We start from the raw sequence: 26562 nt of genomic DNA on the forward strand, positions 1-26562 counted from the left end.
GAAATATGGGCATACTGATAGTCCCCAGTTAAGCCAGTGGATGATTTGTAGCCTCAGTATATTTGTGACACATCAGGCGTTTGTGGGGAGGAAAACTGTGGAAAACAGTGAAGCAGTAACATCAGAGTCAGAAAGAGAAATGCTACAGTGAAATAGCAGCACGGTCTCATGTATTCTGTCAAGGTGTTGCTCTCAGGTTTCAATCCAAGCTGCTGTACAGTTTGCCTGGACTCCGCTGGGTGCCAGATATTGGCTTCACATTCAATGCAGTTTTGTCCATTCTATGCAGACTTTCACCCTGATTGTTGTGCTTCTACCAGGGTTTAGTAGGTTAAGTTGATGAATGATGTCTATTTTGTTTAAAGAGTGTTATTATTTCCTACTTTGTTGGACTGCAGCCTACAGTTTAAGTACAGTTATGAACCGCTCGTGGCTATGTTTTGGTTATTAGACGTACGTTGCAATACATTCGTCACCATTATTGTTTTGTTTCTGTGCTTCACACGCAGTGCCTCTCTGACATGGTGAAAATGCTCTGAGCAGACTCCTGGCCTGGTGCTACCAGTTATGACATAGTGATGTAGTGAAAGATCAGGAGTCCAGCATGTTAATCCTCACAGTTTAAATTAAACAATGACTCAGAGAGTGTTTCTGGTGGAAGAGAGAAAGGGCAAATGAGTTGTTGTTTGAGTGCCTTAAGACTGTAAGAGCCATTGCCTGACAAATAGTATTTTTTTAAAATTCCAATTTTATAATTCTTTGCCTGTTTTCAATAACAAAGACACACACACAAAACAGCTGTGTATGTGTAGGGCATTGACAATACATACTCATAATCCCTCCCCCATTTATAAGCAATGAAAGACGGACATTCAACAGCACTGCAGTTCTCGACACAACAAGAACAAAACGCTAATGAAACTTCTCAGATTGTGTTCTGCTGCAGGTGGAAGTCGAATAAAGACACTTAGTGGACTGACTTTACTGCAATTGGACATCGCAGTGTTTTCCTCGATACGGTTTATATCACATCTGAGCACTATATGGTCGGATAGGATAATGGATTGGCTGTGCGATTACCATAAACAAATCAATCAATGCTGCTCTGTGATGGAGAAAACGTGAGTTCCATGCTGGGAACAGCCTCGTGTGTTCACACCGCAATCCACCAAGACAGCGCTGGAGCTGGCATTACAGCACTCGCCGTGATTGATATCCTAATACAAACACACCTCTCGGAGGAATGCTCGGCTGATTGTTGTGCATTCATGGCGTGGCTTTATGCATAACAACCATCCAATCAGCACACGGCTCCTGGATGAAAGGCAGCTGAGAGGAAGGCGTCTATTTGGGAACACATGTAAATCTAACAGGTATCTATCAGCCGGCCGCTTTGAATATTTCGCTGCTTGAAAGCTTTAGTGATAAATGGTGATTCACGGAAGGGGGTTGGGTGTAAAATGTCCGCTGTGAGGTGAAGCCCCCTCTGACTGCCTGGGGTCTGTCAAGGAATTAAATTAAACAGGTGGACCTGACAGTGTACAGTGGCCACTGGGTCCACTGGGTCCACTGTGTCCACTGGGTCCACTGGGTCCACTAGGTACTGTTTTCTGCAGATAACAATACTGCACAGAGAAATGTGTGACTATCAATAACTGCTTTAAAGCTGCACCAATCGATGTTTTTTATATTAACAAAGGAAACAAATGAGTAGTTAATACGAAAGGTGTCTGTAATAGCGTTAAACCCACTGAGAATTATCATGCGACTGCAGTCCTCCTGAGCTCAGTGAGGAATTTTAGCTTCTTTCAGCTCATAGTTTCTCATTTTAACAGAACATTTCCTACTCCTTTACTTCTTCAAGTGGAAAAAAGCTCAAAATACCCACAGTAAACTACATTCTCAAAAACCAAACGGGGGACAGAGGAAGTTGGAAAGTAGGTAGTGAACATGATGGAGAATTTAGATCCAGGTCCAATAACATGTAACATTTAATTCTTCAATCGTTTAATTTGTATCTAAACATGTAAAAATCACCAAATAGTTGAACAGACGTGTCGTATGTTCTGTTGTACTGAATGTTTTAATGTGACTATTTTATGGCATTTTTCAACCTTGGAGTGCTCTTCTAATCTAGTCTGAACTCTCATCTCTTTAGGATTTTGTGAGAAACTCGCTACATCATCTGCACTCCCAGTATCTCACGCATCCATTAATTTGAAAACCAGGAGTGAAATAAAAGCACTACATTTCCTTTTGGACCTGTCACAGATACAGCAAGACAATGACACTGCTATTTGTCATGCAGGTGCTTGAGGACATATAGATCTACATTCGCCTCATATCTCGGTGCACTCATAACTATATTGATGCCGCTGTGGTTTGAGGTGCTAAAATGTACAGCTGCAAACTCTTGAACAGGGATTCTTTACCTGCTCGGCTGCATTTAAATAAGAATGTCAGCTAAATCCCACCGACAGCTATCGTCTGATATCAGTAGCTGTTACTAAGTAACACAACAGGATGTTTGTCGTTAAGGCCAGTGAATAACAAATGATCGCTTTCCATTTAAAAACACCCAACAATTATTTCCTATTTGTGAGTTGTCATACATTTATGCAGATCGTTCACAACAATACAAACACCTGCCTAATACTGTGGAGCTCCCGCTCACGCTGTGAGAACAGTTCTGACCCACTGAGGCCTGGACTCCATGACACCTCTGAACGTGTCCTGTTGTATCAGCCACTGAGACATTAGCAGCGGATTCTTCAAGTCCGGATAGTTTCAAGGTGAGGCATCTATGAATTGGACTTGTTTTTCTAACACACCCCACAGATGCTTGATCAGACTGCAATCTGTGAAATGCGAAGGCCAAGTCAACACCTCAAACCCTTTCTCATGTTCTTCAAAGCATCCCTGAACAATGTTTGCAATGTGGCGTGGCTTATTATCCTTTGGTTTCGTGTCAAACTAACATCCAGATGAATGTCAGGACCCAAGGTTTCCCAGCACAACATTGTTTAGAGCATAACCTTGCCATGCCGGCTTGCATTCTTCCCATAGTGCATCCGGCTACCAGTTCTTCACCAGGAAAATAATGCACACCATCCGCATGATGTAGAAAAAAATGCCAGTCATCAGGTCAAACCACCTTCTTCCATTGTTCCGTGGTCCACCTATGACGCTCATGTGCCCATTGTAGGCGCTGTCAGTGGTGAACAGGGGTCTGCGTGGCCACTCTGACTGGTCTGGAGCAGCCCTCATACACTGTAAGCTGCATGCATTGTGCGCTACTTTTTTTTTTTTTTAATAATAGCCTGCAGTAAGGCTTTTAGCTATTTGTGCAACAGCAGCTCTTCTGTGGGATCAGACCACACCAACCAGGCTTTGCTCCTCGTGCGCATCAGTGAGCCTTCGGTACCCATGACTGTCAGCCGTTCACCTTTTGTCCTTCCTTGGACCACTTCTGGTTGGTACTAAACACCACACCTCAGTCTTAGAGATGCTTTAAACCTGTCGTCTTGTCATCCTTTGTCAGAGTTGCTCAGATTCTTACACTTTACCCGTTTTTCCTGCTTCCAAAACATCACTTTCAAGAACTGACTGCTCACCTGCTGCCTAATATATCCACCCCTTGACAGGCGTTATTGTATCAAGATAATCAGCATAATTCACTTCACCTGTCAGTGGTTTGAATGTTGTGGCTAATCAGCGTTCATCATACATGCTTTCATGTTTCTGACTTAATGTTGGACAATGTACAGCTTTTGATTTATGCCTGCCACGGGCTCACTGCGCTGTTCAACACTTGCTTTTATGTTTCTGTTTTATGACTTTATCTGGTTCTTTGACAAGATTTTCGAATACAATAAAATATCAATTTTACAGGGAGCATTTAACAGTGTTGTGAGTTCCTGGCAAGCGTAAATCATTACAGTTTGTTGGTATCCTGGACAAGAATGTGTTTGGCACACTGATTGTTTGGAGGGGAAACAGCTTAGATAAGTCAGAGTAATTTAAGCTACATATTGAATTACTACGAATCATTATATTTAAATTAGTTGCAAACTGGGGTTAATGCCATTCATCTTCTCCATAGGAGGTCCGAGGCTTGAATCACATTAAGGCCAAGGTTAAACCCACTATAAACATCACCTTATGAAGTTTTATTGCAAACATGTCAGCACACAGACATTAGTGGGGCTCAGTGATGTATGTTTTCAACATTTCTAGGCAGCAGTGGAGCTCCGTGGTGCAGAGGAATGAGTGAAAACAGGTTTGTTTTTTTCATGGGATTTGTCAACAACAATAAAAGTACAGAAAAATAATTTCAGAAAACCATCAAATTAGGATTTGCATTGGGGAAAACGCCTCGCAACCAGCAGCTGTTTTTTTTTTACCTAATAGCCCCAGAAGTACATAGTAAAAGATGATCTGTTCCAACAGTAAGGCCCAGGTGTTCCTCCTCCCCCTCACAAGCTTCAGCTCACACATATGAGTCACTGTTAAAAAGACGCTGAATGTTTCCTTTGCCTGACCGCTCACCTGCAGTGCCAGCAGCTTCTCACTGGGCTTGATGTGTCGCTGTATCTCACACGCCACCGGCTGAATGACTTTAATGCCGTCCTCATAGAACACATAGAACATGTTGCCAATGCCGAGACCTGCAGAAGAGCAACAACAGCCCCGTTACATACCTGAAAATAGCTTCTGAGACTGCACAGTGTGAACATTTGCAGCGAAATAAGCCTACAACACTGTTATCTACTTTTGAAGCATCGAATCATTTAATCCTTCTCATCACAGTTCAGTAACCCTATTACAGAAATTCAATTAACTCCGTTTAATGAATGCTATAGAGGAGCAGAAGCAGTCTAGACGTACCTTCTTCTCGCCACAAAATGTTTGCCACTGTGAGGGAGGAAAAAGAGGAAAGCACGGTTGAAAATAAATGCAAGAATCAATTGGGTCCCTTTTGTGAGAGCAAACACACAAACACTAACTCCTGTTGAGGCAAAGAGGAAAGCAGACGACATGAAAGTTTTATGGAAACTGTCTCTCTGACACTCAGTGCAGCAAACAATCGATGGGGCTCTCTTCTTGGAAATAATTTGATACCAAACATTGGAAAATAGAGTGCAGTCAACAAAAAGGACTGTAAAACAAGTTATGATTTTTGGATGCTGAAAGCTTATGCAGAGAGACGTAAAATTAAAAAAAAATAAAATAAAATCTTCAACATCAGATCATCATCCATCAATGTTAGCGTTATGGCTAAGCTGCCTTAGACACCCATGAGTAGTCCACAGGTTTCAGGCTCAGATGATTATCATAAGTCATTAGGAGGGATTAATGTGCTCCTTCTTCAGCGGCAAAAACCTGTTTTGGCTTCTATAACAGGTAATTTCTCATTAAATTCACTTAGAGGTGACTAATGACATGAAATGTGGGATGAAAGCCACATAACACCCTGAGTGCCTTAATGGGCAACCTGAAGCACGGACCGGCAGTTGGCTTTCAAAGCAGCCACTGGATAGTCTGACGGAAACTGTGCCATTATGAGACCGAATAGCTGATGTGGTGAGAAGAAAAACTAGAACCGGTGTAAAGATTCTTTCCATGCAAATATGCGAGCAAATTGCGCTACTCAATCAATCTCATCCTCCAGCACACCAGCAGCGCCACTATCCTCTCACACTGGCTTTTTAACTGTGACCTTCTCCCATTGTTCATCTGTCCCCCAGTCTTCCCTCTGCTTCCATTCCATCTCCCATTTTCAGTCTACAAACCAATCTCCAGCCCAATTCACATCCGATTCTAATCTTGCCTCTATTGCAATGCTCATTCCTGCAGCCTCTTGCTCGGCTGGACAGATGCAGAGAAAGAAAAGGGGGGGAAAGAGACAAAGCCAACTAGACACCACTGTGCTGTTAGTCAGCCGTAATCTTTCAAAAGTGCTTTGTCAAGTGTTTCCTGTGCACTCTTGCATACCTTTTAGCTCATTAAAAGTTGCACAAAAGGAGCAGGCTCTATAGATAGAGGAACAAGGAAGGGAAGGCGAGGATAAAACACAAAGAAAAACAATACAATTTATTTGAGATCTGCCAAAAGTGGAAAATTGAGAAAATGGAAAAGAGGAGTTGAGATGAGATCTTGTGCGCCCCGGTCTTTTCCAATAGCCCACAGTATTGATGCTATTCATCACTTGGCAGAAAGACTGTGGCTGTTCTGCGCATACAATGGGCCCATACATCAACTTCATCATCCATATAACAAAACAAGCTGGCTGCCACTGTAGGCGGTGAGTTCACTCTTTCTGCTCGTAATAACTATGTTTCCACTGGGCTCCAAACATCGGGGACGCCACGCTCACCAGCCAGTCTGGACTCTGCAGTTCCTTCCCGTCAGCAAGGTTACATAAATTCAATTTGTTTACAAGAGCACGCTGCTACGACAATGGGCCAAACAGCCTGTGGTGTTCACCACGGTGGCATGGCAGAAGACAGCAAATGCACACTACAGGTAAAGTAATAGTAGATGCAAATGCAGAATGTAACTCCGGATGACTGCCCTGGGTGTGCAGGGTTTCGCTCCTCTTTCCAGAGATTATCCCAGAAGTTCCCTGGAAAAACCAAGCCCTAAGTTACGCTTTAATTATAAGCACCAAGCAAACACTTTTTTGTTGACAGACTGCAGTGCAAAGCCTGCTCGCTGCTGTAGCCACTTATAATGAGGAAGTGAAACAGTAATGCTGCAGAAAGGGTGAGGGGGGAAAAAAATTCTTGTACTTTCTCAGTTTCTTTCGTTCTGTCTTCATCTTCACTGATGCTAAAAAGTCCTTTGAGAGCAGGGAGTGCTAACATGCAGAGCAGGTACTAGCATATCCAAGCTATGCCAAAAAGATTTTAGATGCACCTGCCAACTCCCACTTACACTACATGGAGGCCTGGATCAAGATGCCCCAGGACCCCCTCCTTTGGGTTTTAGTCAGAGCCTGTAAATCTGGATATCAGCAGAAATGTGTCTGTATTTAATGCTGCTTTCTCAAATGTTCCTCCTTTTATATATTTTCCTTTTCTTCACTACTAATTCCAGTTCTACAGCCTCAAATGTTCTCCTTTTTCATCTTCTTTGTATACCCTGACTATTTCACATAAGTTGAAGTTTTGATATTTATTTTTGGCGCTTAGTTGAAGTGATCATGGCTCAGATGAATAAAGGGGACGTCAATGACATCCATGCACCAATGACAACGGAACGAAGAGAAGAGTTGCCCTGTTTGCAAGTTTCAAAAGTCTTTAAAACTTTTTCTACGATCAGACATTTTATATACTGATGCAGTCGCTGATACAGCACTGCTGCTGTCATTAACATCTATTAATGCAAAGTTTGTCAGACGACGCTGTGACCATGAAATTATGATTGAGGCAGCTGTCGTAGTCCTTATAGATTTTGGCTGTGATGCACAGTTTTGTTGTTTACCAGCTGGGAAGAAGGAGAACAAGAAGAAACTGAACTGTTTTGCACGTGTTTTACTGTAAATAGAGGTCCATATAAAACAACTTAGACTTTGTTCAGATGCTGGATTTTTTTTTTCTAGACTGATGTCAAACTCCTCAATTAAACAAACCAAAAAGAAAAAGGTTTTACAAAATATCTCCATGAGCATGGAAATGCAAAAACAGCTACAAACACTACAATAAGCATCCCAAAGCAGCTACGGCCTTAATTATGCATAACTTTAAGCCTTAATACAATTTAAACGGGTGAATAATATCAAAATTCAACCCCCTGTGCAGTTAGCATTAAAAAAATAAGCTAAAGAGACCAAAACCAGGCTGTAAACATGTATTTTTCTTCTGTAAAATTGAAAATTTTAACATGGAGGTCTGCAGGGATGAAAGTGCTTTTGAGCCAGCCTCAAGTGGCCATTTCAGGAACTGCAGTTTTTTGGCACTTCGACGTTGGCTTTGGTTTTGTAGATTCAGAGTTTGCCCCTTGTTGTGAACAAGGCCTCAGGCTTTTAGCTCCAAACCCATCCATTCCTTCTCAAGATTTGCTTTAAAAAAAAGCAAAACAAATGTATAGTTTCAATTTTATGAAAGATTCGGTAATTTAGCAGCTGCAGTTTCTAGCAAACTCAGAAAGGCATAGATAGTACATTTTGTTCCGGAGTGACTTTCACACCACAAGGCTTATCCTGTGCAAAGAAAAATGATAAAACTGGAAAACTTAACATCAGGTTTTATGAATTCAGAATTATAAAGCCCTTTGATACCTTTGTGAGTTTTAACGGGCCACAGAGAAGGTCATAAAATTGAAACTCTCTGAAGGTAGCTGGAATGATTGGGTATCTTTTTCTTGCGCGATTTGCAAAATGTAAAAATGACGGTTTATACGGTTGAGGAAAAGTCATCAAGGGTCATTTTAAAGGCTGAGATATTTCATGTCTAATTCAAAGCGACCACCAACTGATGGTGACTTGAGCCTGTCTGGTTTTAAAGTGAATACTGATGAAAAAATATATCATTTTCAGGCCTTTGTGCTTCTCACTCGGCTTCTTCTCTCTGCACTACAAACAGTTATGAGTCACCTAGTGATCAAGTCCCACTTCAGACGGAGCAAGAAGTCTTTCAGCTTTTATTTTTAACCCATCCACTCTTCAGTCACCAAATTCTTTAGATTTTTTAACAGCTTTTTTTTTTCCTCATTGCTTTTAGTAGCTCTGTGCCGCATATATTTGCGTTTGAAGATTGAGGGCTAACTTCAACAGCAAGTCCCTGCCAGTACTATTTAAAAGTCAGGTAGAGTGAGCGAGCTTTCAAAATAACAGGTCTGACTGCACTTGAATTAGAGCTGGGAGCCTGTGGAGGACTGAAGGCTGTATCATCTCTTTAGTAAGAAAAGTATTCAAAAGACTTAATCCTTGGAGAAAAATCCCTGAGAGTTTCAAAAAAATACAAGTTACTGGAAAGAACTTGAAACATCCAAAGTTAAAAAAAATAAAATTCACACTCACAAGTGTTTGTGTTTCATCACAAAGACAGCAATCGGGGACATGGAGAGAAAAACATAGAGCCGTGTAACCAATGTGAAACACCTATGTTGATGAAAAAGACATCTTTTTTTAACCATATCACTAAATGAAGAGTTGCTTTTTGACGCAATATCAGATCAATAACAGTTGAAGCTGCATACTAAATGTCTTCTTTTTTTTATTTTTTTAAATGTAAGTTCTTTGTTTGGCCTTATTTAAAATGCATGAATATAACCAATTTACTTTGTTCTTGCTTTGTCCTCTGCTCTTCATGCTTTGTTTTGATTATGTATTTAGAAAGATCACTATTCTCATCATTAGCATTATTATTACATTAGTCTTCTACAGAATCATCAGAAATATTCATAAGCTGTCGTGTTGTAACTAGGGCTTAGAGGCGTTTAAACTTTCCACTGGATTTACAATATTCATTTCACAAAGCCTTCAGCATGAAACTCAGTCGACAGGCAGTGCGCTGCTGACACTGTGGATAGCGTCACTGCCTGGTTAGAGCTCCTTGTTGCTGACAGCGTGTCCAACGCTGTGTGAAAGCCTGCTGTGATGGGGAGGGACACTACTGATGGAAACATGGACGCTATTTTGGCACGAGCCGATCTTCTCTATTCAGGGGATATGGAGCAGACAGCATGGCGGAACGCGCAGAATGAAACGGCTTTGTGAAGACTTTGGTGTGGAGTCGTGGTTCTCGTCCATGTGGCATCGAGGCCCAGGACATTGCGGGGTTTTGTTCCAACCAATCACTTCACCGGCGGACTTCACTGATTAGATCTTCCCCTTCTGAATCTGTGAAATCAAGCAATGCTGTGTTTGACTGGGACAAAGACCTGCCAACTGTTAGTCGTCAAAAAATGGCAGACGAAAACAGTGTATCAGAGTACGGAGTGAAGACAGTAGAGTGTGTGGAAGACGGCATCAGGGGAAAAAATATGGAATAAGGGCAAAGACAAAGTTTGGCGCAAAGACAGCAGTCTATAAAAGGTTGATTAAAGGAGCAATAAAGGGGACTATTAGAATGAAATGTCCTTGATTTATTTAAGAGGGAGGTAAGAGGGCTACTGATACTTTAATGATCATTCCAAATTTGAAACCACTTTCGAAACCTTGAAGATCCATCTGCCATCGTGCTTTTCACTCAATTTTTGCGATCACAGTGATCATCAACGACCTCCAGTTAAATATCACACACAGCGCCGTATGTACGATGAAAGTAGAACGCAGGTTCTGGTCTATTTTTTCATGCTGTATTTCTACATTACTGAAATTATCACAATTATTTCAAGCTTCATATAATCTGTATATGACAATTTAAATAATAATAATAATAATAATGTTGACAGTCCAGGGATGAGATATGAATTTGTGAGGTATCTGGTGTTTGTGAAGATTCTCAGTCATCCAGGTCATGGTTATTCTCCTAATTTAATCGTAACAACTGGATTTGCTTGAGTTTCTTGAAGACGTTTCACTGCTCATTTAAGAGGCTTCATCACTTTTGACTGACCAGTTGGGAGTTCCAGATACTTTTACTCCAGATAATATACTTATATCCTTAAGGAGCCAATGAGTATAGGGTTATGTAAGTATCTAGAGTATAAGTATCTGGAACTCCCAACTAGTCAGTCAGAACTGATGAAGGCTGTTGGATGAGAGGTGGAACGTCTTCAAGGAACTCAAGCAAGTCCAGTTGTTACGATTAAACTACAAGAATGAGGTATCTGGTGTTTGTGGAATTGTCACTTTAACCTGTACAATCTCTGTCAGCCAGTCTCTTGGATGGATCTCAGTGGACCAGCAAGTCCTCTAATAGTTATTAATTAAAAGAGAAGTTTGAATTGATCCATCGTTGCTAATAGGACTGTGTAAACTGTTAGGACATGTCAGCATCCCACATGCCTGTTGACATGCAGTAGAATCATTAATCAACACAACATGTGTGCTGTTCACATAGGCAGGGAGGTATCTGCGTTTATGTAGCGACGGTCTGGTTGCTTGAAGCACAAAATGTAACTAGCAGCTCTGCCGTGCTAATTGTGGTTTGACAGGGTGCAACATCACTCTTGTTAGAAACCGCAGATGGAACCTGCTGCCTTCATACAACTGTGAAGTGACTCGTCAGGGTGAAGGAAAGGCAGCCTATTAACTGTTGTGGATTACAGATCTGGTGAGAATCGCTCATTAATCTTTAGTCTGTATGTCTGACGTCAAGTCTGTGATGAGAGTGTTACTTTTGTAGCTAGCTGAGAATCACAAGAGTTGAACTGAACAAGAACAAAGTGGGCTGTGTGGTTTTAGGAAGGTGTATAAGGTTGGGCTTTTTACCAAATAAACTCACCAAAATGTATTAAATGTATCATGATGGCACTAATGCCCTGAGCAATTAACTGCTGCACAGCTTAAACCTTACAGCGTCTCCTCCCAGGGGCTCACGAAGACACTAAACCAGCGCAGGTGAGGAAATAACTGTTACAGCCAGTGTGATACTGTGCATTTTGAAACCTACACTGACTGGGAAAGAAACCCCCTATAAATATCTTGACACAAGGCAGAACAAGTAGATTGAGATTTACAATCAAAAGAAAATGACACTTCAGAAATCCCCAAACAATTTGGCAGATGAATTCATCTCTCTGAGTGGGGATGTTTTTGCAGTGTAACAGTGAGTCACTTTCCAGCCCACTCGTGTTTCAAGACTCCTTGTTCCTGCTGAAGTATTAAAAGGTCATACATTAATTAATGAAGCTTTACAGTGAGTTATGAAGTATGGAGTAGAGGAAAGGGAATATAAAGCAGAAACGAGTAGAAATAATAACAGTAAAGTCAATGTGAAGTACCGTACCTGCTCCTGTTTATGTTGCTGCCCCACTACTGTTTATAAAGCAGCCTGTACCTACACATTTCACACTAACAGAGAAGTAATCAGAAAATGCACATTACAAAAATATTTTACCTTTTTTTTTTTTTTTTGTTGCAATCTAGGCTGCATTGTAGAATGAAAATATGTATTTCACAGTACATAACAACATACCTGCTTCCAACAGACTGAGACACCAAAATATTTGTTGGAGTTAAAAAGTCTTTCTGCCCGTTGGATGACTGTGTCTTTGAAATCAGGTTCACATAAATAAGCTCTTAATCAGCAGCCTCTCTCAGCTTTCTGTTTCTCTACCTTTGTCAAGTCCTTTAGTGTAGTCAACAAAAAATCATTCAATTAGCTAAATGAACTTCAGCACAACAGGAGACAATGGGCTGATTACAGTAAGCATATATGAGCACTAAAGGCTAGGTCATGTAATGTGATGCAGTCATTTTATAACAGTGTAAGCAGAGAAACATTTCAGCTTTTATCTTGGCCCTTATGAGGGCTAGCCATACCTGCTGCTTACACTTGTTTTTTTTTTTTTTTTAAACAGTATCCTTAACATCAAAGTGGGAAAAAAATGTGATGGGAAATTGCTATGTTTTTCTATGTATCTCTAATGGAGACATATGTTTTCATATTTGTGAAGGAGTGGTTTGCTGGAATCTGGTAATGACAGTGGGATACTATGACGGAAATAAATCTCATTCTTTTATTCCTGGAAGTGTTCGACACACAGTAGCCTATTTGCAGAAATGGCAAACCAGGCTAATGTTAATGTGTGGCGCACTTCGCTGCAATAAATGCTTCAAGAGCAATTGAACCAGGAAGAAGGATTGTGAATTTGGATGCAAAGTGCATCCGTCAGGCTCTAAGGCTCTGAGGCTCTAAGACCCCCTCGACTGAATATCATGTTTTTTACCTTGTTGACATGTCCACATAGTGTTTTCTTTACATGCTAGAATACATATCATGAGTGAAATAAGGAATAAACGGCAGAGTATTTCCACCTTGACAGTGCAGTGGTCCAATCACGGTCTCAGCAACACATATTCAGACAGACATGGTTTTGTGCACCACAAACCTAAAGAAACAATTCTGTCAGTTTGCACGGTGGGACTTTCTGAATCATTATACATCTTCAGAAAAGGGTATCCGCTTCAAAACATGCAATATTGCTGAATTATGTAAATATGACACTTTATGTAGCGTAGAGTCATTTTGCAGTGTTTGAGCAGGGCCTTAGGTGAGCTGGTGTGCTTGAGCTGCGACAGGTAGCGGAGGGGTAAGTAATGAGGGAGGCAGAGACTGAGAGGTAGCAACGGTGTGGAGTTACAGCTAAACCATTTTAAAGCATGAAAGGATTATTTTCATGGAAACGTCTTGTAAGTATGTAACTTTGATGAACAGAGTGAATGATGTGGTTTAGTTGGTGACCGGAGAGCGACTAAAGGGTTCAAGGGTATCTGTTACAGTACAGCGACCGCAAACAAATACCACGACTGCCGCCATGTTCTGTCCTCTATGCTAATTATCTCTAATGAGAACCAATTAAGAACCAAATAGCCAAACAGTAACAGCTTACTCTCAGGCATCACATCAACAAACCTTAACGGCTGAGCAGACCTACCTTATCATGATTAGGAAAGTTATACTGAGATCATTCAAGCCCAGAGGGTGAAGTAAAGTTTGAAATTCATTCTCTACTCAAGAAATATGTGACTCAGAGGATGACGATGTAATCGGCCTTACGCTGTAGCATGGCAGTCTTCCTCTCATGCTCATAATCCTATCAATAATCATGGGATTAAACGTTCTTTATTGAGTCCGCAAGGGTACTCCAGTCAAAGAGGGCAAAGGGGCACCAGCTTTGGCCACTATACAGGACAAGGCAAGTTCCTGGTATGAGCCAAAGTGCAGCATAATGTAGAGACGTGGCAAAGTGAAGAGTCTAAAGCAACAAACGCTTGCTTTGAGCCTCGCAGATCCTCTGACACTGCAGAAATAATTGGCACATTGTGAAGGGCAGATATTTATGCCAGTTTAGCAGCAGACTGTCAGAGATGGATGGCGCTCTGCCTGCTGGTGACAGCCTCCGTTAAAGAGATCTCAGAATAGTGACTGCTCAGGTTTTCCCAAACAACGAAGTGGTTGGATAAATTTGAGAGAAAAACAGTTCAGTGCCGCGCCTGTGAAGAGAAGGTTTTGACCTTCAAGCTCCTCTGTGGTGAATTCATCTAAAGATGATCACTCATGTCTCGCTCATCAAATCAAGTTTTTCACTTCATCTCCAGCTTAATATCTTATTCAGCCCTTTGACAACTGGCGTAGTTAGTTATTCAGCTCTCTGTCTCATTGAAGTGTTGAGAATGAGAAGCCTAGGGCGGGTCATAAACAATGATTTCACTGAATGAGATCATTACTTTTCACGAAGTCAGATTTCTAAAACACTTCCAAGTATAATCACAATGTGTCATTTGAATCTCTGTCTGGTTCAGATCAATGCTATTAGATCAAGGGTGGTCTGGTGCCAAAACATGCCCAACAGCATCTCATCTACTGCGGAATCAGAGTATCGAGTTCCTGGTTGAAAGAGTCCTTGATTCTGCTCCTTAAAGGCAAATGCCACCCCTTTTGATAATGTGCGTATCTTGTCCCTGAGCTGAAACACAATTAAGTGAAGACTTGTGAACATCAGATACTTGCTGCTAAAGCTAGATGACCAAAGACTAATGCTTGAATATGTACAGAGACAAAGCTTTTTATGTAAGATGTCCGATTATTACATGCAAATGGTTTTCAGTGTTCGTAGTTGGTGGTCCAAGTCTTGATTAGCCAATCGAGATGTTTTATGTTTACGAAATAGTCTCATTTAGAAGTTTTAAAAAAGTTAAAAGGATATTATTTTAGACCAGAGTTTTACTTTAGATTTGGGAATAGTGTGCTAAAAGTTGGAGAATCTCTCCGTGAGTCCAGGGTGTGAAGCCAGCTGCTGCTTTATAGATTGGTTATAACTGGGCCAATGACTTTGGGGAGTCTCTCTGGCCACAGCATGATGTCACATGGAGCTAATCTGGACTCACACTCTAGGTGTACTCCAGCATGTGGGTTTAAATGAGGATTCTGATGTGACTGTGACACAAGTGGAGAGGACAGATGTTCAATATATGACTTTCTGATTAAACTTTGTTGCAGTGTTGTTTGGTCAAAAGCTTTCGTTTTAATAAATTAGACTTGGCACAGAGACAAGTATGCATATGTTTGCTTCTTTATGGAGTTCATGTTTAATGAAAGTACCCCAACATAGGTGCACAGTTACAATTTATAAGAGCACATCTCTCTAGATGAGAAAGATATTTCATGAGGGAAATATGCAGTCAGTGCCATGGCGAAGCATTTCCTATTTAACAATGCAGTACACTAATGAAAACACTCAAGAACACAGATTCTGATTTCAAGGTTTTATGCGTAAATGAGGAACCAGCCGTGTCACCTTGCCGAGTAGAGCTTACTTTATCATTACTCTTCTTCAGAATCAGTTTCCAGTTTGAACTTGGCTGACCTGATAACTTACCATTGTGTTGTGCAGAGTAGTTTCTGCTGTGTTTTAACAGTGTTGCAGGTGAGCTGGTGTGCTGAGTTGCAGCTTATGAAGAGGGGTGGGCAGGCAAAGAGTCAAAACTTCTCAGATCTGCACATTAAAAATGTGGGGTTGTCCCCTTTTAGGCAAGAAGGGATTATTTACGTAGAAAAACCTTCTGAATGTGTCATTTTGACACACAGATTGAAGTTTTTAGTGAACAGAGAGGGACTTCCAAATCGAATTGTTTTTTGAGCACTGACTTAAATGTGTCCTACATATAAAAACTGTATAAAAACTGTAAAGTGCTGAAAATTGGCATCAATCTAATATTTCTAATTAACATTGTTTTGAATCCTTAGAAATGAATGCTACATGACTGCGACAACAAGACTCAGACACAGTTTGTATCTTAGGTTAGGCTCAATAAAATTCTGAGCTAACAGAAGCAATCACTCAAACTTTGGAGAGAAATGAAGAGAGATTGTTGTTGTGGAGTTTTGAACATTGTATGAAAGTATTAAAAAATATATATTAAAGTTTAAAATTAGGAATTGTTAATCAAGATGTTTCCTGAGAGTATGTCGTTGTAGATTCTCAGTTATCGGATCATTGTAATCTAAGTCCATCCATCCATTATCTAGCTGACTGAGGGTGAAGGCAGGGGACACCCTGGACAGGTCACCAGTCTATCACAGGGCTACACTTAGAGACAGACAACCAAGCACACTCACATTCACACCTACGGACAATTTAGAATCACCAATTAACCTCAACATGTTTTTGGACTGTGTGGGAGGAAGCCGGAGAACCCGGAGAGAACCCACGCTGCACGGGGAGAACATGCAAACTCCACGCAGAAAGATTCCGGTCTCACCACCAGGACGCGAACCAGCGATCTTGTAATTCTAAGTGCTTTGGTTAGAAAAACTAAAGCAGCCATCTCTAAATAGAGGATGGGGTCTTTGACACTACTAATATGATGCAGCCCTGTGTTCAGCAGCAGCTTCACAGTCATTTCACAACTTAAGTCAGTAAATCTTGGGTCATTAACGGGCCGTGCATGTGATTTGGGGGTGAGAATAAATACCTGGAACTCCCTGCCTGTCAGTTAAAACGAAGTAAGCCTCTTAGATCACATGTGAAATGTCCTACAGAACCAAAAAATGACTTTAAGTTGCCTTCTGCTGAGGCACTAAGAATACTCCTTAAGAATTATCCTCGTTGTTGGCCAAATATCATTTGCACTTTATCTGCTGCGGTGTGGATGCTTTTTAATCTAGCAAATACACTCTCAGAATGCAGGCAGATTTCCAGTAACAACAATGCTGCTGAGTTTGCAGCTGCATGTCTACACATTCAGGTTCGTAAAAAGCAAGGCTATCACAAGCCTTTGTTATATTGCTTCTGATTTATTTTATCTGATTTTTTTTCCCCTAACAGACAAAAATTATCTGCTGCCCACGTCAAACAGTGAGCAACATACTGAGAAGTTTTATGCTGTGAAATAAAAAAAAGTCTTTTGTAGAATCATTGGTTTATTTCCTTTATACTGAAGTATTAAATATAAAACAGAGAATACAGCATGAACATTTGTAGCTGACAGTAGCAGTAGTCATCATTCATGGGAACACTGCTGGTGATAGCATTCCTTATCTGGACCTGGCTGAAGATGTGGCTGAACTGTGCTGTGTGTGACTCACAGCTGCTCTCTTTGCCATTTTGCAGTTATTGCAAGGAGAGGGAGGGAGTTCACATTGACTGCTCTGCTGGTGAAAAGCTCTCAGATGAAAGTTGGTGCCAGATTTCATGTACTAGTAAGACTGGCAGGGTGCTGATGAAGATGAAGGTCAGCAAGAGGCCAGCAGCCGCTGCGGCTTAGATAGAAGACAATGAGACGAAGTAAAAGATCTTTTGGAATGAGACAGAAGGTCGATGTGCCGAACAGGTGTCTAGGTGTCACGTCTAGCCAGCTTGTCTAAGCGCTAATGTTGCTGGGCTGGTGAAAATAATGGGAAAAGCAGCAGACTGTGTTGCCCAAGGTAGACAGTTCTTCACTAAGGAAGAAAATGCAAGCATGCATAGAGATTATCCGCTACTGTGAGACGGTGTTTGTAGAACAAAGGTAGAAATTAAATACAGATTGGCTGCATAAGAAGTACGCACACTGACGGATATTAGTTGGTATTCCATTCAGTGATGAATACATGAAATAATTAAAAGCTATGAGATCGAGGAACCTTTGTTTTTTTTTTAAATATGGAAACATAACCTGGAGTTGCAGTCTGTTTTTCATTATTTCTTTTCAATTATTGTGCAATTTATTTGTAATTCTAAAAATGATGTGCTGTGTTGTTTTTTCTTCTCTTGGGTTAAAGTTTTATATTTGTTGTTGTTGTTTTGATCGTGTGTGATTCGGTTTGTTGAATGTTTAAAAAGGCCATGATGAAAAAAGAAAAAAAGGTTTTCTTTATTCAAGCTTGCAGGAGAAAAAGAATAGATATGGATTAGTGACTCATCTTTTTAAATCTTTTACTATTGCTTTCCATTTTTTATTATTGCTCCCTGTGATGCTAAAAATGATCTCAACTCCTATAATCTGTTTTCAGGTACGATCTGTACAGGAAGTGCAGATAAAGAAATAGTCTCTTGGCTAATTCTGGTATATTGATCTGCTGTTAAATCAACCAAAACAAGTAACTGCGTACATTAATCCCTATACAGATTTATATACAAGTTTGATCATACAGAATTCAGATGTTCAAAATTGTGGTAAATTAACATCTATTTTGGAGAAGATGTATTCAAATAATTGCAGTGTGAGACTCACAGAATATCCGAACACATCCAACAACTTGAGCTGAACAAACAGCCGTGCATGCTCTAAACATCCATCCAGAGGATCATCTGTTTGCACTAAGCGTAATGAATCCGGTGCAAATCCACGGCAATATTTTTGGTAATAACAGCTGCTTGTTAAACATTTTATTATCCACTAAGACAACTGCTCAGGTAAAAGCAGCTGCAGAGCACGCTGACACTTGTTGTGCCTGATTAAGTTTGCTGTGTTAACGCCGCGCACAACAATGCGCACGAGCAGCTCAGACTCTCCCAGTCGCTTTGTTCTGGCCTTAAACGCTGATGTATTGACAACAGCTGGCAGCTTTCCTAGAAAATACCACCCGGCCACCTCCTTATTGGAGGGCCCAGTAGGAAAATCTGTCCATCTGTGGTGGCTAATCAAATACCAAGATAATGCAAATGACAAGACAGGGTCAAAACTCAAACCCGCAGCCCTCTCGCAGACTTAATGAGTTTTGTGTTTGTTTGTTTCACTTTCTTCCATGAGCAGCTGCTCAACCACAAAAAGGCCTCGACGTAGGTATAATCATCTGTTATCTTGCATCTGAAGTATTATTCTAATAGACATTTTTAGTCAGTTTATTTTATCAATTTGTCTTGCAGTTACTGATGAATAAATTTAGTTTTATAACACATATATATAAATAAATGTTCAAATATTTGACATTTGTGAGCATTCGTCTACAAACTGAAAAGCCTTTAAACTCTGAGTAATAACATTTGTTTAATAGTTTATTATCTACTTTCTGTGTCACGCACACACAGTTGTTAGCTGTAAAGTACTTTGTGATGGAACTGTGTTAAAAGCACTTTAGAAATACGTTTGACTTGACGTGACCTTTTGTGACCATTAAGCTAATTACGCTTGTGGAGCCGAACAATCCAATCGTCCTCTTTCTGCGCCTCTCTCATCCCAGACCTTTTGTGATTTCCGTGCGAAACAGACGAGGCTGTTCCCATGAAAAGTTTCTGGGTTTTGATTGTACTGACCTATCTGCGGCTGGAGGAATTAACGAGTTCCGTCTTTGCCGCGGTGAAATTGTAATCACGGTGTTCTGTAAATGTTGGCGGTAGGCAAGTAAAACTTCTTTCCGAATTTCTGAAATAAGTTAAACAGAGGTGTTTGTACCTTTGCACGGCAGCGATGGTGAGTTATATTAGAGCTGACACCAATTAGCAACGTTTTTCGGCTGTAAAAGAAGTCTGAACCGCAGCTCTTTGATATGAAGCTTTCAAAGCGACAACTCAAGCAAACCTCCAGAGAAACAAAATCACCTGTGATCCAAACTGGAGGTGTATCAGTCCCCCTCCGAAGAAAAACAAGAAAAATATTTGATAAGTGTAGAAAATCACGGCAGTGTGCGCTCCACGAAGTTACAAAGTGGGAAGAGAAGCTACCAGGATGAGTTTAACTGACAAAATTCAGATGGACAAGTGAAGAACACCACGGTTGAAACAAGAGTTCATCAAGAATCTTGTATTGATTTGATTGTACTAACGATTGTTGTGTGTGCTTTTGAAGACTATACCTTAAATTCTGGACTACAAGCCGTCACTTATTTCACACACTTTGAACACTGCAGCTTAAACCATGATGCGGCTAATTTATGGATTTTTACAATTTTTATGAATTTGCCTCGAGACAAAAGTGACACTGAGAGCGACAACGAAAGAGAGACTGAGGAAGTGTGTGATGAAGTCATTCTGAGGCTGTTCAATTCTGACACTGAAGAAGACGACTTTAGTGGTTTTAGTGCAGGAGGAAGATGAAGATATTGATCAATGACTTTTCCTGGTAGGCTGCTGTATTTTTAATGTATTTAACCAGCCGTGTTACAGGCGGTGTTCAGAAAAAAGCATTTACGGTACATATTTGTGTATGTTACCGGTACGTATTTAATTAAACGTTAATAAAAATCTTTCTGTGTAAATATCTCGTGGACACCTGCAGCTTATATATGTGCAATCTTTTTTTTCTTTTCAAAGTCAGTGGTTGCGACTCATATTCAGGTGCGCTCAATAGTCTGGAAATTACGGCAGTTATTACACCTGTACTACACTTTCTTTTATTATCATTCATTGTGTTGTTATTTATCCTCATTTCCACACGACTACTATACCAAAACTTTAAACTGTAACCACCCAACGTAGACAGTAGTGCTTCTGTAAATACTGTAAATACAAACTAAATTACACATGTTTTCACATTGTAAGAAAAATGGGCTCAGGACTTCGTCGGTTTTGCCAGCTTTAACCTTAAAGAGTGTTTTTAGGGCACAGTGGCGACATTTTGACACGACTAGATGACATGATAAAATGACGAATACCAAAATAGTGTGATATATTCAACACACCTGAACTGTAAATGGAAATGAGCTAACAAATTTGTAAATTCTTCAACAATATAGATTTCAAGGCTCCCTGCTGAGCTAAATGTCACGGCGTATATTTTTAGGAGCAGAGGTGAGGGGCTTAGCGGTGGAGGGCTGCAGGCGTTGTGAGCTGACACCCCACATTAGCCTCAGGCTCACAGAGGCAGCCAATTCAGGGAAAATAGATAGTCAGCTTCCATTTGCTCACTTAACCAGTTCCGAATAAAGGGGGGCAATCTCACAGGAAAATAACAAGTATGCAGTCTGCCGGATGTTCAGGACAGACAACAGCATGTGTAGAAAAGTCTGTTTTTTCCCACCTCTCTTTCTCTTTCCTAATGTAGTGGCGCAACCATGTCTGGCTGTCAGCTGACGTCCCTTTGAACTCCTGTCCCGTGGGGTTGCTCACGCCAAAAAGGGTCTTCCATATCTAACTCTGAGCACCGTTTTGGCCCGCGGTGGAGCTTCAAAAGCTTCAAAGCACCGGAGTGACTTCTGACCCGGCCGAGCATGATCTTCTGATGCGTGACAGGCTGGGCGGAGGAAGCGTCGTACCGCAGGGATCACATCTAAGCGCGTCGGGTCTGGCAGAGGTGTGGGACAGCGTAGCGCGTGATGCGTGTGACCCGACTGCAAAGCTGGAGCGTGTACTGTTTGCAAGCCTAATTACCCACAGGAAAATACAACACACTAACAACTGGTCGCAGACCCCAAAGACAGATTCTGACATTTCTGAGAAGGTCAAAGTTAATTACTGAGTGCGACTCTACTCACGAGGAGGGAACAAGTGGAGACTGTTTGTGTCGGAAAACGCTTCCAAATATGAATAAGAAGGTTACACGTGTCACAAACCTGATGTTGCCGAGTTACGTACTGACAGACGACGATTAATCAAAAACACCGCCCTCATCAGTGAATGCTGGTGTTAAAAGTCACTGATGTGGAGCATGACATCGACGGCGGTGCGGATGATTAGTCAATTAGTTGAATGAGAAGAAAAGTAATGTACAACAGTTGTGATAATCAGCTACATATCTGAACAAGCATTCACGTGTTTTACCTTAGCACATGGATGTAAATTTAATATCTTTGGTTTATGGCCTGTTTTATTTAGAACAAACAAGCATTTTGAAGACATCCTCTGTAGCTTATGGTGCACCACATTCATTCATGATAAGAATGACAATTCATCATTGTTTGTGTAATCGATTAATCTGTTCATTACTTTTGTGATTAGTCGACTACTTGTGATGCCAAATCTCAAAAAATGATGACAAATGGTGACACCTCCAAATGCCTTCTGTCGTTCAACTAGATCACACAAAGATATTAAATTTACGTTGATATGAAACACAGAAAGCAGCATCAACAGTCAATGTGTGGATTTTTTTTCCGCACCAATGAAAATGATTGTGGGTTTGAGCCCTTTGCTTTGTGTAACCAGGCACAGACAGATTAAATGTAGGAGACAAAAATGGCCTCAGAGTGGACTGAAGGATACACGAATAATTGTTTCTGCTTCCACAACAGGAGATAGAGAGTAAAGATAGTATCGCTATTACATCCCCTTCGGACACTCTATCACTGAATCGCAGGATATAAACTCTTAAGAACTGACAGGATAAATTATTAAGAGCTCCATTTGCATGGCTCCATTTTCCCTTGAAAAAAAAAAAAAAAAACAGACGCTGACATCATGACTTATACATACAAGTTTTGCGCGCAGAGTCCTCCACAAATAGCGAAGAGATGTCCTCGTCCACGCCGGCCTCGTTTTTGGCGATGCAGGTGTAGGCGCCGGTGTCTTCAAAGTGCACGTTGCTGATGTGCACCTCGCTTCCATTAGCTTTGAGGAACAAGAGAAGGAAAAGACAAAAAGAAAAAAAAAAAAAGACAGTTTGCCTTCCAGAAAGAGATAAAAGTGACTTCCATGCTGCCGTCTTTTGCTACCATTACATAATAGTGCTCTAATAAGTTAGGAGGAAGGGTGAAAGGTTTGTTTCAGGGAGGATTCAAAAAGGTAGGAGTTCAAAGAAAGAACATGGTACACGCTGTGTTTCTGCGAGCAGCGGGACAGGTTTCTGGTTTATAGTTTTTGTAGACAACCTGAAAGGGAATGCATTTGTTTTCACTGTTTATTATAAGAAACTTGAAAACTTTTGCTTCTGAGCGTTTGATGCTGAGGTTGAACAAAACTCTCAGTGTTTCACAATATTGACATTGTGAATCTCTTGATGCCTTAATTTGCAGTCATATCTCAATTTCAAGCCGACATCTTTAAAATGAAAATAGGTACAGCAACCCAAGACATGGCATCTAGCAAGTTTTCAACCAGATGATCAGCTAGCAGGGCAGTAGTGGGTATTAAGTAACCAGGACAAAGGTATCAGAACATAAATACATGCACTGATGGTCATTTAGGTCACACACACCTGTTTCATGCATACAAAGTGATGAGCATTAGCAATATTAGTACAAGTGATGGGAGTCGTGGTCACACACTAAAAGTGACACTTATTTAGTGGTAGTAGTCGCATCTGTTGCAGATAAAGTGATAAGTAAAAATAGCATCAGAGGTAGGGATCGATCAGCTATCAGCCTATTGAATCACTGAATCTAAAAGTCAGCATGTTTCAGATTATCAGTATTCATGTTTTTGGTAACCCATTCCAGAATAAAGTAATTTACTTCGGCTCTGATGCAGTCGCCTCTCTGTCTGCAGTCACGTCGCTGTCACCACAACGTCCCACATCTGACTGTCTAAATGCCAAAAAGCTCTTTTTTTTAAATAAATGTGTAAAACTAATAAAACATGTATTTCAAAAAAGTTTTGTGTTGGAGTTTGTTATTCTACATTTTGACACCAAGATTTTCATTTTTCAATCAGTAAAAATGAAAATCAAATGTACATCAGTTCCAAATATCAGTAATCGGTCTTCTTGATTACTAATAATTGGAACTGATCTTGAAAAAAAACAACACACTTCACCTATCAGTAGTAGTGACAACACAAATAGACTGGTGTGCCTGCAGTGATCAGTGAGCTGCTCTCTACCTTGCAGGGTGAGCTGTTTGGACAGCTTGGTGGTGATGTCCATGCCGTTCTTGAGCCAGGCCAGCTGTGGGCTGGGGATGCCCTCAGCGTGGCAGCGCAGGCTGGCAGTGACACCGGGCTCTCTGGCTTGGCTCTCTGGGTAAACTCGGATGACGGGAGGAACTGGAAGAGGGTGAAAAAGAGGCGAGGGAGACAGGTAAGAGGGAGGAATAAATAAAAGCTGCTCCTTCCCACACGGTTGTTTACATTAGCATCATCTGAGATGTTAGGCGAACTTATTGAAGTAGAAGTTTTTAAGCAACGATGCCAAGACCTGAACTTATGGGTTTGTATTAGCATACACTATCAATAGGATCAAGTGTATTTGCAGCATTGCTGAATGTCTTTAGATAAGGTTAATGTGCTCCATGAAGCCAAACAAATCAGATAGATAAATAAAGGAGAGAACCTCTGTTCGGACATTATTGATTTCGCTTGGTAGGCATTGATTTGCTGTAACCTTTTGTCAAGGAGGAGATGAGGGGATGGAAGCAGAGAAAGCAAAATATGTGAGGAAAGAAAAAGCACAAAGTAAATGTCACTCTCATCTGCAAAGGCTTCCAAAAGCTGACTTTACACATTTCTGTACATTGTGCCACTGTCTGGCTGCGGTTTGACACGTCCTACCCTGGAGAAAAAACAAAAACAAGTACTAAACATTGTTCTTCCAAGAACCATAACTTAAGAAAACATACAAATACATGAATAATAAGCATCCATGCACTGGTTGAGTACATGCCACAGGTTTTGCTCCACACCCGGGGGGCTAACTTGTTAAAAATCTTACAGCGCAAAATATGAAAAGATTGAATTTGAATAATCCTTTAAAGGAGGAAGTCTTCTCTGAATAGCATGAAAATGATAAAACCTCTCATAACTGTCTCTGCGGGGACTCTCCCACTGAAACGGTGACTAAAATTTGGACTGTGACAATGAACTGTTTACAGAGCGACCATAAAAATAAATCGTGAATCATTCCACAACAACCTGTCACATATAAGGATGATAACCTGGCAGCGGTTTAAGTGGGGACATCAAATTTCTCTATCTCGCCATCTTGTTTTGAGCAATCCCTTCTGAGCCTCTGTGGCCCAAATCAGTGTCCTCTTTTTTTTTTTTTTTCCCTCTCTCTTTTCTGAAACAGACTTCAGAGACGTGAGCGGAGGATGGAAGCGAGAGTCTTGGCAGAAGCAGAGAAGGCAGACGTGCTGTAGAGACCATTTCCTGTGGGCACTGGTTTAGAGGAAGTCTTTACTCAGCCAGGTGAGTGAACGGACTGAAGATTGCTGCCACGGCCATCTGGTAACCACAACACTCCCGGGCTTTGGAGCTCACGTCAACCCGACTGCCAACACACTGTCCGCAGTGGGCCACAAGGGTTCTTATGGCACTCAGGTTACTTTACCAATCACAGCCACACAGACACTCCGGTTATGCCGATGACTCTCAGCAATAACAAAGCTGAATGAATAGAACCCACAGAGGCAATTATGTCGGACAATGTTTTGCGTGAAGATTATTACTCTCGCAAACTCTCCCACAAACATTCAAAAGCTCCGTCTCTGTTTCTTGGCACATTTTGATATCCTGTTTTTCCGCTTTTGTGTTGTATATTTACTGCAAATCGCTTCGCGAGTGCCTCATTTGTTGAAATTGCTCTGTACATACATGCTGTCGAAAATGGAGCTCGATTCCGAGGCTGCAGCCATATATCAGCGTGCCTTAGAGCACAAACAATGACGCCAGTGCTGTAAGTAGGCACAAAGTTTGAGAGCAATGTGCACATGACGTGATGTGCGTTGCAACTTAACCTCCTAGGTTACCGGTCCAGAAAAAAACAGGTTATGTGAATTAAACTGAATCTCATATCCTGTTAACAAGCACACTGGCTTTTTGAAATATGTTGTTTTGCATCACATCTGATTTGAGAAATGTGGATAAGTTTGGCCCATAAAACAAAAATATGATGATAACTTAGCAGATTGTGAAATTGGATTGTATCAGGAGAAACTGCAGATGTATTCTATCTAATGGCAGACACTGCAAGATTTCAAATAATTGTGCATCACACTACAGGATGTTATTAAGATTATCATGCTGGAGGGACCAATCAGGGAGCAGTGCACCACTTTATAATATGTACGTGTATGTTACCCTTAAAGGCTAAAATGTTTTCTGTTACCTGGCAACAGCGTCTGCAGCTCCGGGCAGCAGCGTGATTACCATAAGCATCCATACTTGTAAATATCAAACATGCTTGATATTATCGTGGCTGCTGTGATGAGTGTTGTGTATAAATATACTATACCATGTGTGAAGTACAGTCCTTAAGGTTTGAATTGTAAAAGCAGTTACATATATGCACATAAGCATGAAACGTCTCCTTTTGGAGAAGTTGCTTGGGTCTTTTCCTTGTATGGTTTTACAGGACAAGCAACAGACGGAGAAAAAGATGGAGGAAAAGAAGTCCATATAAGGATGCAACTACTCAGTGTGATGAAGATGGGCCCTAATCAGTTGTTTTGCGAAATGACCATGTGACTTAGCAGTATAAAGAGGTTTCAGAGGGAAAGGGAAGTGGTCTGTCTGATGCTCGGGAGAGTTTGACCCAGAGCTCTCTAATGCAATATTCAATGTGTGATTAAACTGATTGATTGAGACCGAGCTGACTCTTATCTCATCTTTAGAAACGAACAGAAAGACAGTTTCTCCAACATGAGTCTGAGAGCAGATTGG

General features: G+C 40.9%; 1 protein-coding gene across 1 annotated transcript in view; it reads right to left on the reverse strand.

Annotated features, from left to right (window-relative positions):
* fstl5 (follistatin-like 5) overlaps positions 1-26562 on the reverse strand; it is a 156084-nt gene that overhangs the window by 15325 nt on the left and 114197 nt on the right. Inside the window, exons 8-10 of the mRNA XM_008295450.1 lie at positions 23788-23949; positions 22444-22578; positions 4549-4667 (exon numbers count right to left, since the gene is read on the reverse strand). Of these exons, the coding sequence (XP_008293672.1) occupies positions 4549-4667; positions 22444-22578; positions 23788-23949 (416 nt within the window). The remainder of the gene's footprint in view (positions 1-4548; positions 4668-22443; positions 22579-23787; positions 23950-26562) is intronic.

The sequence above is a fragment of the Stegastes partitus genome, unplaced genomic scaffold (genome assembly GCF_000690725.1).
Source record: "Stegastes partitus isolate 25-593 unplaced genomic scaffold, Stegastes_partitus-1.0.2 Scaffold1048, whole genome shotgun sequence".
NCBI classification, from domain to species: Eukaryota; Metazoa; Chordata; class Actinopteri; family Pomacentridae; genus Stegastes; species Stegastes partitus.